At 35.2% G+C, this 12943-nt stretch overlaps 1 protein-coding gene across 3 annotated transcripts in view; it reads right to left on the minus strand.

The window, feature by feature from the left end:
• Positions 1-12943, minus strand: part of Chm (CHM Rab escort protein) — a 251328-nt gene that overhangs the window by 164331 nt on the left and 74054 nt on the right. For all 3 annotated transcript variants that reach the window (XR_015445585.1, XM_087196648.1, XM_004868870.3), the window contains exon 4: positions 10120-10244. Coding sequence is in view for 2 of the 3 variants with exons in the window: in XM_087196648.1 (XP_087052774.1) it covers positions 10120-10244 (125 nt within the window). In the remaining variant the exon portion in view is untranslated. The remainder of the gene's footprint in view (positions 1-10119; positions 10245-12943) is intronic.

Below are 12943 nucleotides of genomic sequence, written 5' to 3' on the forward strand. Positions count from 1 at the left end.
AAAACAAAGCCACCAGGTAGGGCAAGAAACACATTTAACTCAAAAGGATAGTCATACATTGAAAGTAAAAGGACTGAAAACAATACTCCATCCAACAGAAACCCAGAAAAAAGCAGGAGTAGCTATCCTCTTTCCAAACAAAGTGGATTTCAAGTCAAGTCTAATAAGAGACAAAGAAAGTATTTACATACTTGTTAATGCAGAGGATGAGGTAAAAATCATAAATATAAATGCACCAAATACTGGCATACCCAACTATATAAAACAAACACTAATGGATGTGAACAATGAGATAAGCAGAACTAGGGAACTCAATACCCCACTGTTATAAATAGAGATAAATGGGAAGAAAAGAATTAAGCATGTACACATACAAATTTTCTACAATGAATGTGATGATAATGTATGGTAAACATGTACTTATAAAATTTTTAAAATGTAAAAAAGACAACAAATTATCTTTATTTGCAGATGATGTTTCTTTACATAGATGAACCAAAACAGTCCAAGAGAAGCAGATCTGATAAAACAGCAGTAAAGTATCAAAATATAAAAATCAACAAAAAATGATACCATTCTTGTATGCCTATAATGAACACCCAGAGAAAAAAATTAGAAATTCTATTCACAATAGCTTCAAAATAACTAATAAGTACACACATACATACCTAGGAATCAACCTAACCAAGGGCTGTAGAAAAGGAAAAGATAATTTGTTCTTGGACCAGCAGACACAATATCGTTCAGCAACCACTGGACCAAAACTAATCTATAGATACAATGCAATCCCTATTAAATACTAATAACACTGGTGACAGAGTCTGAAAAAAAAATCCTAAAACTCATACGGAGTCAAAAGGAGCCAGGATAGCTGGAGCACAAAGAACAAAGCTGGAAGTATCACAATAATAGATTTCAAGTTATAGTCCAAATCTTTAGTAACAAAAAAATGGTTCTGGCACAAAACAAACATGTAGACAAATGGAATATAAAAAACAACACAAAAAAATCCAATGCACCTAGAATCATCTGACAAATGATACTAGGAAAACTGGATTTTAACTTCCAGAAGATTGAAACTATACCTGTACTAATCAAATCAAAATGAATCAAAGATCTAGATATAAAAAAAGAAGCAGTGAAATTGCTGAAAGATAATATAGGAGAAATGACTGAAGCCACAGTCACATGCAAAGACTTTCGGAATAGAACCCCAATACCACAGGAAATAATATTGAGTATCAGCAAATGGGATTTCACTTAATTTTTTAAAAAAAGCTTCTGCACAGTGAATAAAACAACAATATGAAAAGAAAACCTACAGAACGGGACAAAAATTATGCTATTTACTCCTCTGATATGGACTAAAAAGACAGAAAAGAACTCAAAACACATCAAAGAACATATAAAAGAACTCAAAAAATTAACCCCTGTGAAACCCAATAAAAATTTTGCAAATGAAATGAACAGCTACTTTTCAAAACAAAAAGTATAAATGGCCAGTACATAAAAATATGCACACCTACTTTACTCATTAGGGAAATGTAAATAAAAATACAGAAAATCCGGGCCTGGTATTTAGCTCAGGGGTTCCACTGCCTTCCTCCCAAGCCCAAGTTCCTGAGTTCGATCCCCGGTACCAAAAGAAAAAACAAAAAAAACAAAAAAACAAAAACTAAACAAAAACCAAAGAGAATCCATTTTATTCATGGGAGAATAGTTATCATTAATAAATACACTGAGGAGCAAAGCTGCCCCTGCGCAGAGAAGGTGACTCTTCCAAGCCACCATACCACCATCCCCAGCACCGAGGAGCACAGATGCCCACAGCAAATGGGAGGTGAACCTTCCAGGCCATATTACCACCACACCCAGTGCCCACAAGGTGAGCTGCAAGGGCACCAGCAGCACACCCCACCCCCACCCCAGAAATGACAAGACACATAAACAAGTCTCAAAACCAGATGTCTAGATCACCTAATGCAACCCCAAAGGGAAACGAGAGGCAAAAATATGATACTCAACCACCTGGACTTCCTTAACTGGAAACGAAAGAGGATCTGGAAAAAATAAAATCAGAAATAATTTCTTAGATAACAGCAGAGATTGTGCCCATAGTGCAATACATGACTAATAAGAAGACTCAGATTAAAAAAATAGAGGAGCTGAGGAACATGATGGAATCCCAACATAGGAAACAAACGATCAATGAAACAGATGCAAATAGATTTCCAGGAGATTAAAAACTCCATTGAAAGTTTACGCAGCAGAATGAGCCAATGTGAGGGCAGAATTTCGGACACAAAACATAAATTGCAATTGGTGACTAGGAAAAGAAAAATTTCTTTAAAGTAATAAGGGGCCACGAGAAATCAATCCAGCAGCTGCTAGGCAATGCAAAGAAGAATAACATAAGACTAATGGGATTCAATGAAGAAACAGCAAAGAGTGCAGACAACATCAACTGTTAACAGAAATGATAGCAGAAAATTTCCCAAGCAGGGAAAAAGAACTTGACATACAGATAAGTGAGGCATATAGTAATCCAACTAGCATTGATGATAAAAAAATCTACACATAGGCACATAATAGTTAAGATTCCAGAAACCCAACAGAAGAAAAAAGTTCTACAAGCAGTGAGAAAAAAGAAACAAGTCACATACAAAGGAAAGCCCATCAGAATCATAGCAAACTTCTCAACACAAACCCTCAAGACAAGAACAGCTTGGAGGGAAATATTTCAAGCCCTAAAGGAAAATAGCCTCCAACCCAGATTGATGTACCCTGCAAAACTATCTCTCAAAATTGATGGAAAAATCAGATACTTTCATGACAAAGAGCACCTTAGGAACCTCATGAATACCAAAACAACACTCCACATAATTTTAGACAACATCCTAGGAAAAGACAACAAGGATCACAACCCCAGGAAGCCCAGCAGAATGAATACATGGGGCACGACAAGAAATTAAAGCAAAGGGGTAGAATCCAATAAAGAGAAAAAGTCATGACAATGATAAGTCAATGCATATCAGTTATAACCATCAATGTTAATGGTCTCAATTCACCATTCAAAAGAAATAGACTTGGCAGAATGGGTCAAGAAGCAAGATCCAACAATATGCTACACACAAGAAACACATTTAATTCAAACAGAAACTCATACACTGAAAGTTAAAGGGTGGAAAACAATACTCCATGAGACAGGAACCCAAAAAAAGCAGGAGTAGCTATCCTCTTTGCAGATCAAGTGGTTTTCAAACAAAAACTGATTAAGACAGACAAAGAAGGACACTACATCCTTGTAAAGGGAAGAATCCAAGAGGAAGAGATGACAATCATAAACACATACGCACCAAACACTAGTGAGCCCAACTATATAAAAGAAATACTAACGGACATAAAAAATCAAACAAGCACTAACACAATAGAAGTGGGGGAACTCAATACCCCACTGTCACAAATAGATACATCAACTAGAAAAATAATAAGCAACGAAATACTGGAACTCAATCAAACTCTTAAACAAATGAACTTAACAGATGTTTACAGAGTGTTCCACCCCACAAAATTACAATACACATTCTTTTCACCTGCGCATGGGTCATTCTCCAAAATAGACCACATACTCGCTCATAAAACATGTTTAAGCAAGTGGAAAGGAACTGAAGTTAACCCCTGTATATTATCAGGCCATAGTGCAATGACACTGGAGATCAACAGCAAAAGAAACTGCAAGAATTTCATAAACACATGGAAATTGAACAACACAATTCTGAACAACCAATGGGTCACAGAGGAAAGTAAAGAAGAAATCATGGGCCAGGGATTTAGAACAGTGGTTTCATTGCCTGCTGCACAAGCGCAAGGTCCAGTGTTTGACCCTTAGTACCAAAAAAAAGAAGAAATCAGACACTTCCTACAATTAAATGACAATCACAATACAACATACTTGAATCTATGGGACACTATGAAAGTAATCTTACAAAAAAAATTCATAGCAGTGAATACTCATATAAGGAAAACAGAGAGAGCCCAAGTAAACAAACTGATGCTGAACCACAAGCTTCTACAAAAAGAAGAGCAGGACAAACCCAAAGCTCATACAAGGGTGCAAAAAGAACAGGACAGAAACCAATGCAATGGAGACTAAGAGAACGATACAAAAAATTAATGAAGCCAAGAGTTGGTTCTTCGAAAGAATCAACAAAATTGACAAACCTTTAGACAAGCTTATCAGAAAAAGGAAAGAAAAGGCCCAAATTCATGCAATTAGGAAAGAAAAGGATGAAATTACAACAGACCCAGCAGAAATCCAGAGGATCATCAATACCCACTTCGAGAACCTATGCACCAATAAGATGGCAAACACAGAAGAAATGGACAGATTCCTAGGTATGTATGAATTACCAAAGTTGAACGAAGAAGGCCTAAAATTCTAAACAACCCAATATCAATGAAATTGAAAATCTAATTAAAAACTTACCAACTAAAAAAAGCCCAGGCCCTGATGGCTTCACTGCTGAATAATATAAGAAATTTAGGAAAGAACTACTGCCACTACTGTTTAAACTCTTCAATGAAATTGAAAGGGAAGCAAAACTCCCAAATTCATTCCCGGAAGCAAGCATCATCTTGTTCCCCAACATCGAGAAAACCCAACCGAAAAAAGACAACTATAGGCCAAACTCACTAATGAACATAGATGCAAAAATCCTTAATAAGATACTGGAAATAGAATGCAGAAGATCATCAAGAAGATCATAGGGGCTGGGGATTTAGCTCAGTGGTTCTGCCACGTGCCTCGCAAGCACAAGGACCCGAGTTGGATTCCCGGTACGAAAAAAAAAAAGGTCATATACCCTGACCAACTGAGATTCATCCCGGGGATGCAGGGATAGTGCAACATACACAAATCAATAATGTAATACACTATATCAATAGAGCCAAGGACAAAAACCATATGATCATCTCAATAGATGCTGAGAAAGCATTTGACAAAATCCATCACCCATTTATGATAAATACCCTTCAAAAAATTGGAATACACGGTCTCTACCTCAATCTGATGAAAGCCATCTATGAAAAATCAACAGCCAATATCACACTAAATGGCCAAAAACTGGAATCCTGCACACTAAAATCAGGAACAAGAAAAGGATGTCCACTATCACCACTCCTGTTCAATATATTCTTGGAAATATTAGCCACAGCAATTAGACAAGAGAAAGTAACAAAAGGAACAAAGACAGGAAACAAAGAAGTCAAATTGTCATTATTTGCAGATGACATGATGCTCTATATGGAAGAACCCTAGAACTCCACCAAAAGTCTTGCAGACTTAATAACCAAATTCAGTAAAGTAGCTGGATCCAAGGTCAACACACAAAAATCAATAGCTTTCCTCTACAAGAACAACAGACTCATTGAAATAGGGCAAACAATTCCCTTCAAAATAGCATCCAAAAAACTGAAATACCTAGGAATCAAACTAACAAAAGAAATCAAAGACCTCTTCTCTGAAAACTATAGCACTCTGAAAACGAGATTGAAGACAATACAGAAAACGGAAAGACAACCCTTCCTCCTGGGTAGGAAGAAGCAACATAGTGAAAATGACAACACTTCCAAAACTATTATATAGATTCAATGCAATCCCAATTGAAATCCGGGCAGCATACTTCACGGACCTTGAGAAAACAATCCAAAAATTCATTTGGAACAAGAAGAGACGTAGAATAGCAAAAGCAATTGTAAGCAACAGAGACATGGCAGTGTGTACCACAACCCCCAACTTGAAACTGCACTGCAAAGCTACTGTGATAAAAACAGCATGGTACTGGCAAAGAAACAGACCTGAGGAAAAGTGGAACAGATTAGAAAAAGCAGAAACAACCCCAGACACACTCAGCCACCTCATCTTCGACAAAAGAGCCAAACACCCTCACTGGAGGAAAGATAGCCTCTTTAATAAATGGTGCTGGAAAAATTGGGTTTCAACTTGCCAAAGATTAAAACTAGATCTATATCTCTCACCATGCACTAAACTAAAATCGAAATGGATTAAAGATCTAAATATTAAAACAGAAACGCTGAACTGGCTGGAACAGAGGTTAGGTAGAACTCTTTTTTTTTTTTTTTGGTACTGGGGATCAAACTGGGGTCCTTGCGCTTGCGCAGCAGGCAGTAAAACCACTGAGCTAAATCCCCGGCCCAAGGTAGAACTCTTGAAGGCATTGGTGTAGGAAAAGATTTTATGAACAAAACCTCAGTTGCCCGTGAACTAGCACAAACAGTCAACAGATGGGATCTCTTCTTATTAAATAGCTTCTGCACAGCAAGAGAAACCACCAACAGTTAGAAAAGACAACCCACTATGTGGGAAAAAATTTTTACCTGCTGTTCATCAAGGGTCTACTATCTAGAATCTATAAAGAACTTAAAAACATCAGACCTCCCAAATTTAAAGACCCAATCCAAAAATGGGCATCTGAAATGAACAGACATTTCTCAGACAAAGAAGTAGAAATAACAAATAAACATATGAAACAATCTTCAACATCACTGGTCATTTGCGAAATGCAAATGAAAACAAAGCTGAGATTCCACCTCACTACAGAAAGAATGGCTGCTATCATGAAATCAACCAATAACAAATGCTGGTGGGGCTGTGGGGAAAGAGGAACCCTGCTCCACTGCTGGTGGGAGTGTAGACTGGTGCAAGCACTGTGGAAATCAGTATGGAGATACCTCAAAAAACTAGGACTGGAAGTCCCATTTGACCCAGCTATTCCCCTGCTGGGTTATCTTCCCCAAATAATTAAAAGAATCATACTATAGTGATATATGTGCACCCATGTTCATAACAGCACAATTTTAATAACTAAACTTGGAAGCAGCCCAATTGCTGATCCACTGGAGAGTGTATAAAGAAAATGTGGTTTTTTAATAAAATGGAGTACTCAGCCATAAAACAGGAGAAATTAGAGACATTTATAGCTAAATGGATGCACATTGAGGCAATACTCTTAAGTGAAATAAATAGGACACACATGTGTAAATACCGAATAGTATTTTTCTAGTGTGAGCAACTGAAAGTGTAAATAAGGACTAAAAGGTATAATAGATAATGTGAAATAGGAAGAAAAAGGGCAAAAGGGAAGGGGAAGTGGGAGGGGTAGGGGAAAGGAAAGAATGGAATGGAATTAATATGAGAAAATGAAAAAATGGAAACAAAGTCTTTGTAAATAAGGAGGGATGGCGGGGTTGAAGGGAGGGCAGGGGAATGGGGAAAAAATAAGAACAAAGAGATAATGTGAAGGTGCAAATTTCCAATGATGAATGTCATTATAATTTATACCTAAAATGCACCAATGATATTAATAAAAGAGAATACACACACACACACACACACACACACGCAGAATGCCAGTGAAGAAGTGATAAAAAGGAAACCTGCTACATTAGGCTGGGGATTTAGCTCAGTGGCACCATGCCTGCCTTGCAAGCGCAAGGTCCTGAGTTCGATCCCCAGTATTGGAAAAAAAAAAAAAAATGAATGAATTCTTAACTGAAACCTTTAAAAAAAAAGATCAATACAGTAAGCTCTTTACTTACAAACATTTGAGGTGTGAACTTTCATAGATATGAATGGACCTCGCATTATGATGGTCTGGGGAGAGGGGGAATGAAAACCACAGACCTAAACCTCACAATTTCAACAAAAAACAACTCATAATGGACCATGGACTTAAATATACAATATAAAACTATAAAACATTTTTAAAAGAATAGGATATAATCTTCTGGATCTATACCTAGGAATACTGTTCTCAGAGTTAACACCAAAAGCATAATCAATAAAAGAAAAAAAAAAGATAAGCTAGACTTCATTAGAAGGAAAAACAATTTGTTCTGTAAAGTATCTTTCTTGAACAGAATAAAAACACAAGCCATAGACTGGAAACGATATTTTCAAATCATTTATCTGGCAAAGGATATTCAACTAGAATAAAGAAGTCTGGAAATAGTAGTAAAAATTCCAACTAAAAACAGAAAAAGATATTAATAAAAATTTCATTAAAATGAAATACAGATGGCATATAGATGGTAAATAAGCACATGAAAATGTATTCAAAATCAGCCATTAGGGAAATGCATTTTAGGATCACAAATAGGTATCATCAGACACCTATCAGAATAGCTAAAATAAAAAGAAGTGAAATCAAATTCAGGCAAAGAGGTAGAGAAACTGGATTATTCACATATTTCCAGTAGAAACTTAAAACAGTACAGCTCTTTGGGAAAAGAGCTTGGCACTGAAAACAAACAAACAAAAAGAAAAACAAAAGAAAACCTAAACATTCAATTACCATATGATCCAGCAATTTTATAGTTGGATATTTATACCCCCCCCAAACAACCCTCTTATCCCATAGGAACATTTATTTTTGAGAACTGTTCACATAAATCTTGTATACAACACATATCACAGATTTATTTTTAACAGCCAAATACTGGAAAAGCCCAGGTGTTTTTCAATGGGTGAATAATTAAACATTTATATCTTTATCACAGAATACTACTCAGCAGGAAGAAAATGAAGAAGTCTTTGATGTACACAACAACCTGTATGAACCTCCAGAGGATTATGCTGAGATTAAAAAGCCAATGGCAAAAGGTTATATACCATACAGTTCCTTCTGTGTAACATTCTCAAAATGAGAAGAGTCTAGAGTAGAAAACAATTAGTGGTTGCCAGGAATTACAGACTGGTGGTGAGGGAACAAAGAGCAGAGCTATGGTTACAAAATTATAACAAGAAGCATCCTTGTGATAATGGAAGTGCCCTGTTTTGTAACAACGGTGGTGGTAGGTACAATAATCTGTATGTGTGATAAAATTCTGTAGAACTAAAGACTTTTGCAATCATAGTCCAGTGATGGGGAACCTTGTAGAGCTTTCAATGATACAAACAGCCCGCTGCAGCGTATGTGCCATATTCTTCACCACTGAGTCCAAACCCTTCATGTTTTACTAATGATAAAACAAAAGCCCAAAGCAGAGACTCCTCTTGCTGTTTTGTAAGTGTGAAAACAAAATTCAGTGAATGCTGCTGCAAAGTGGCATGCAACATTACAGTATGTCCTAATGCACTTTATTCATCAGATGGGGCACCACACGACATCTGGCTTTTCCCCAAAGTCAAAATGACCATGAAATGTAAACATTTTGAATTGATTCAGGATATCAAGGCAGTAAAAACAGTGTAATTAAAGACATTCATGAGAAAGGACTTCCAGAAAAAGTGCCAAGAACAATGAGACAAGTTTGTTAGAAATGACGGGAAGTATTTTGAGAGAGATTAATGGAAATGTGTCTTTTACTAAATATTTTTTAATTTAAATATTCATCGCATTTTTGATCATGCCTTGTATTATAACCATTGAATTTACTCTTTAAATTGAAAATTATAATCTTCAATTTTGCTTCACTGAATAAAGAAGGATGGTGAACTTGGGATAACACTGAAGTAGAGATAAAGAACACTGGAGCTTAATATTGGGCTTCACCAGTTGACACAATTTTTGGCAAGCTACATAAGCTCTGAACTCTGTCAAGGACTTTGTAAAAAAATGTAACTAATACTATGCCCCCTACTCTAACACAAGATTTCTGTGGGGATCAAATGAGATAATGTATTTAAAAGAGTTTGGTAAATTGTTAGGCATTAACTTAAAATGTTATTATTATAATCTAAATAGAAGAAATGGAAATTTACATTTAAAAATAGCAAAAATCATTATATCAGTTTGACTTGCAACAACCATCAAATTATTGTTGGTGGGCTGGCTAAGTGGTTCCAGCACCTGTCTTGCAAGTACAAGGTTCCGAGTTCGATCCCCAGTACCAAAAATAAAAAGGTTGGGCCTAACCTAATGTGACTTATATATTAGGGGCCAGGGATTTAGCTCAGTGGTTCTGCCACCGGCTTCGCAAGCGCAAGGACCCGAGTTCGATCCCCAGTACAAAAAAAAAAAAAAATTTTTGTTGGCTTCTTCTGAGTAGACATGAAAAGAATCATTAATTTAGTTAATCCTAAATAAATACTTTTCATACCTGGCATAACAAAATACTTCCACATTTTTAATTGTTTTGTTCTTCTTACTGAGAGCAATGGCTTCTTCATTTTCAAGGATCTGCTCTTGCCATGTGGAACTTTCAATTACAATGTCACTGTTTTCCTAAGCAAAACACATATAAGAAGTTTTAATTAAATTGAGCAATCAGAACCCTTGATTTTCTAATAAAATTTATCTTGTCTAAACCCATGCTTTTCCTTTAAACACATTAAATCTCAAAAAGGGATATCACTTCAGAGTCATTTAAGCAATTCAAACAGTGTGCCAACTTCAAAGAAAAGGGAAGAAAGCAATATGAACAATCTATGCTATCAAAAACTACCCTTGTTATAGATTTCTATCAAAATATGTGATATTTTGATAGTCATTTAGACATGGCTGTTTTGATAATGCTTAAGAACCAGAACAACCAACCTTCTACTTGCTGAAAAACAAACATACCTGTTATCAATTATTTGTTAATAGAACAGTTTTATTTTGTTACATTTAGTTGTCAAAATAGCAGGGTCAAAATGATTTCCTTCATTCAATTTACTTTTACATCTTTGAAGGGTAGTCACTAGGCATGTCACATTTTTAAAGTATATCAGTATTTTTGAAAAATATTCAGCATAACATGAATAAGGACTCTAAGCAGTTCTGAATATCTTATATTTCACAAAGACAATAAAAATAAGAATGTATAACAAAGCATGCAAACTAAGGGCTGAAAGTAGTCCCTTAAGATTTTCAGTAATTCCTAACTATATTTTATAGAGAAAAATTACATGATATAGCAGTATTTGTATATATGAGAATTTTTTAAGATGTCAAGATATGCTTTGTCCAAATGTCCAGGATCAAATTTTAATCTGTTTAAAATTTCAAACTGTTTGATGCATATATTCTTCAGAGAAAATGGGGTTTTTTTGTGTACTTGGGATTGAACTCAAGGCCTTCACACTGAACTACATCCCCAGCCCTTTTCATTTTGAGACAGGGCCCTGCTAAGTCACTAAATTGCCCCAGCTAGGCTTAAATTTCAGTCCTCCTGCCTTAGCCTCCCAGACTGCTGGGATTACAACTTGCCAGTCAAAATTTTTTGAAAATGTGACATTTTATTCAATGGACTAGGAATGAAATATAAATATATTATTATTTGTGTTAAGTAAGTTCAGATCTGAAAATTTCTAAACCTAAAACTTTATAAAGTACGTTAATAGGTTTAAAAGGCTTTGTTGTGTTAAATTTCATATCTTTAAAGAAAGGTAGTGACATATAGCTCTTACTATAAAGTGTAATATTAGATATTATTAAATATCCTGACATAAGTAGAAGGGGAAGTAAAATACAATTTCAAATGTAGACCTGAGAAAAGAACAGTAGTAGATGAAGGAGGGAAAGTAAAGGAGAAAAGGATATAGTAAAAGAATCAAGATCCTGGATTAAAACAAGCACTAAAATGAAAGGTTCTTCAGTAAATATGTTTGTATTTAAATAAATCTAACTTATTACCAAAAGTTACTTTTAAAAATACTATTACTCAACACAAGTTTTTCATTTAGTCAACTGGGGTATTTGTTGCTGTTGCATTTGTTGTTGTTCTGAGAATCTAGCAACTTTTCTCACAAAGTATTAAATATGTATAAATATAAGATGACTTTCATGCATGTGTGACAAAGTAAGGTCTAAAGCGTTTTCTGATCAACGTAAATATGTGAGTATTTTAGGCACATAGATAAAATAGCTACATGTCTACTTATATTACTCTTGATTTACATATAGTCTGAATTATTATGTAAAGTGTTGCTTTACAAATATTGCTTATATCTCCATACTCATTTCATGCAATAATATTCAGACCGTAATTTTGCTGCATCTTGAATATCTGTCCTGTATACCATTAAATCAAATACAACTACAATGCTTAGTACAATGTTACTGGCATATACTTTACCATATTATTCTTAGTTAACTGAATAGTTTTATAGAATGTATCATTCTACTTTCTAAACAGTTGAAATTTTTTAAAGAGAGCACTTTCAGATTCCATGTAAGATGTTCCCAGTAGGAATTTCAGGGCCAGGGATTTAGCTCAGTGGTTCCGCCGAGTGCCTCGCATGCGCAAGGTCCCGAGTTCAATCCCCGGTACCAAAAAAACCCAACCCCCCCCCCAAAAAGCAATAATTTCAAGTCACATATGCACATTTATATAAAATTAGAAAAGTTTTTAAAGTCTGTCTTTTAAAAATTGGTAAACTCCATAACATAACCAACTCTCCATATTATGGCAAGTGATCTCTAAAAGCTTGGTATTCAACATTGGTATCCCACAGCTGTAGTAGTGAGATCCTATCCTTGGGAAAAGTTATTGCCTTTATATTAATTTTTTTTTCCTTTTATTGATTCTCTCAGACGGCCTAGAAGAACATGCAAAAGCTACTACTGAAAGAAATAGTTTCAAATGAATGTATCTTCCCTAATAATTATGAAGTTTTTTGTGGGGTTTTTTGTTGTTGTTGTTGTTTAAAATATGCTAACTTAAAGAGTATTAGTAATATGTGAGACTTTATAAGGACTGGGATACTGTGTGTGAAAGATAATTGGGTTAAGAAAAACTCTTTTCTTATATTTAGACATACAAATCGCTTCTTGGCCTTTTGGCTAAGATCAAGTATAGACACACAGAGTCACTAGGGAATAATAGTATTAAGTTAATATAGTTACTCTTCGGCCAACCTACCTATCTTTAAAAAGTTACATCGATAATATGAAGGCATCAGAAAAACAGATAAAAAAGTGATTGTTCATATATTTGTCAA

Source organism: Heterocephalus glaber, unplaced genomic scaffold (genome assembly GCF_053883595.1).
Source record: "Heterocephalus glaber isolate CG9 unplaced genomic scaffold, H.glaber_assembly_v1.0 deba00001613, whole genome shotgun sequence".
Taxonomy (NCBI): domain Eukaryota; kingdom Metazoa; phylum Chordata; class Mammalia; order Rodentia; family Bathyergidae; genus Heterocephalus; species Heterocephalus glaber.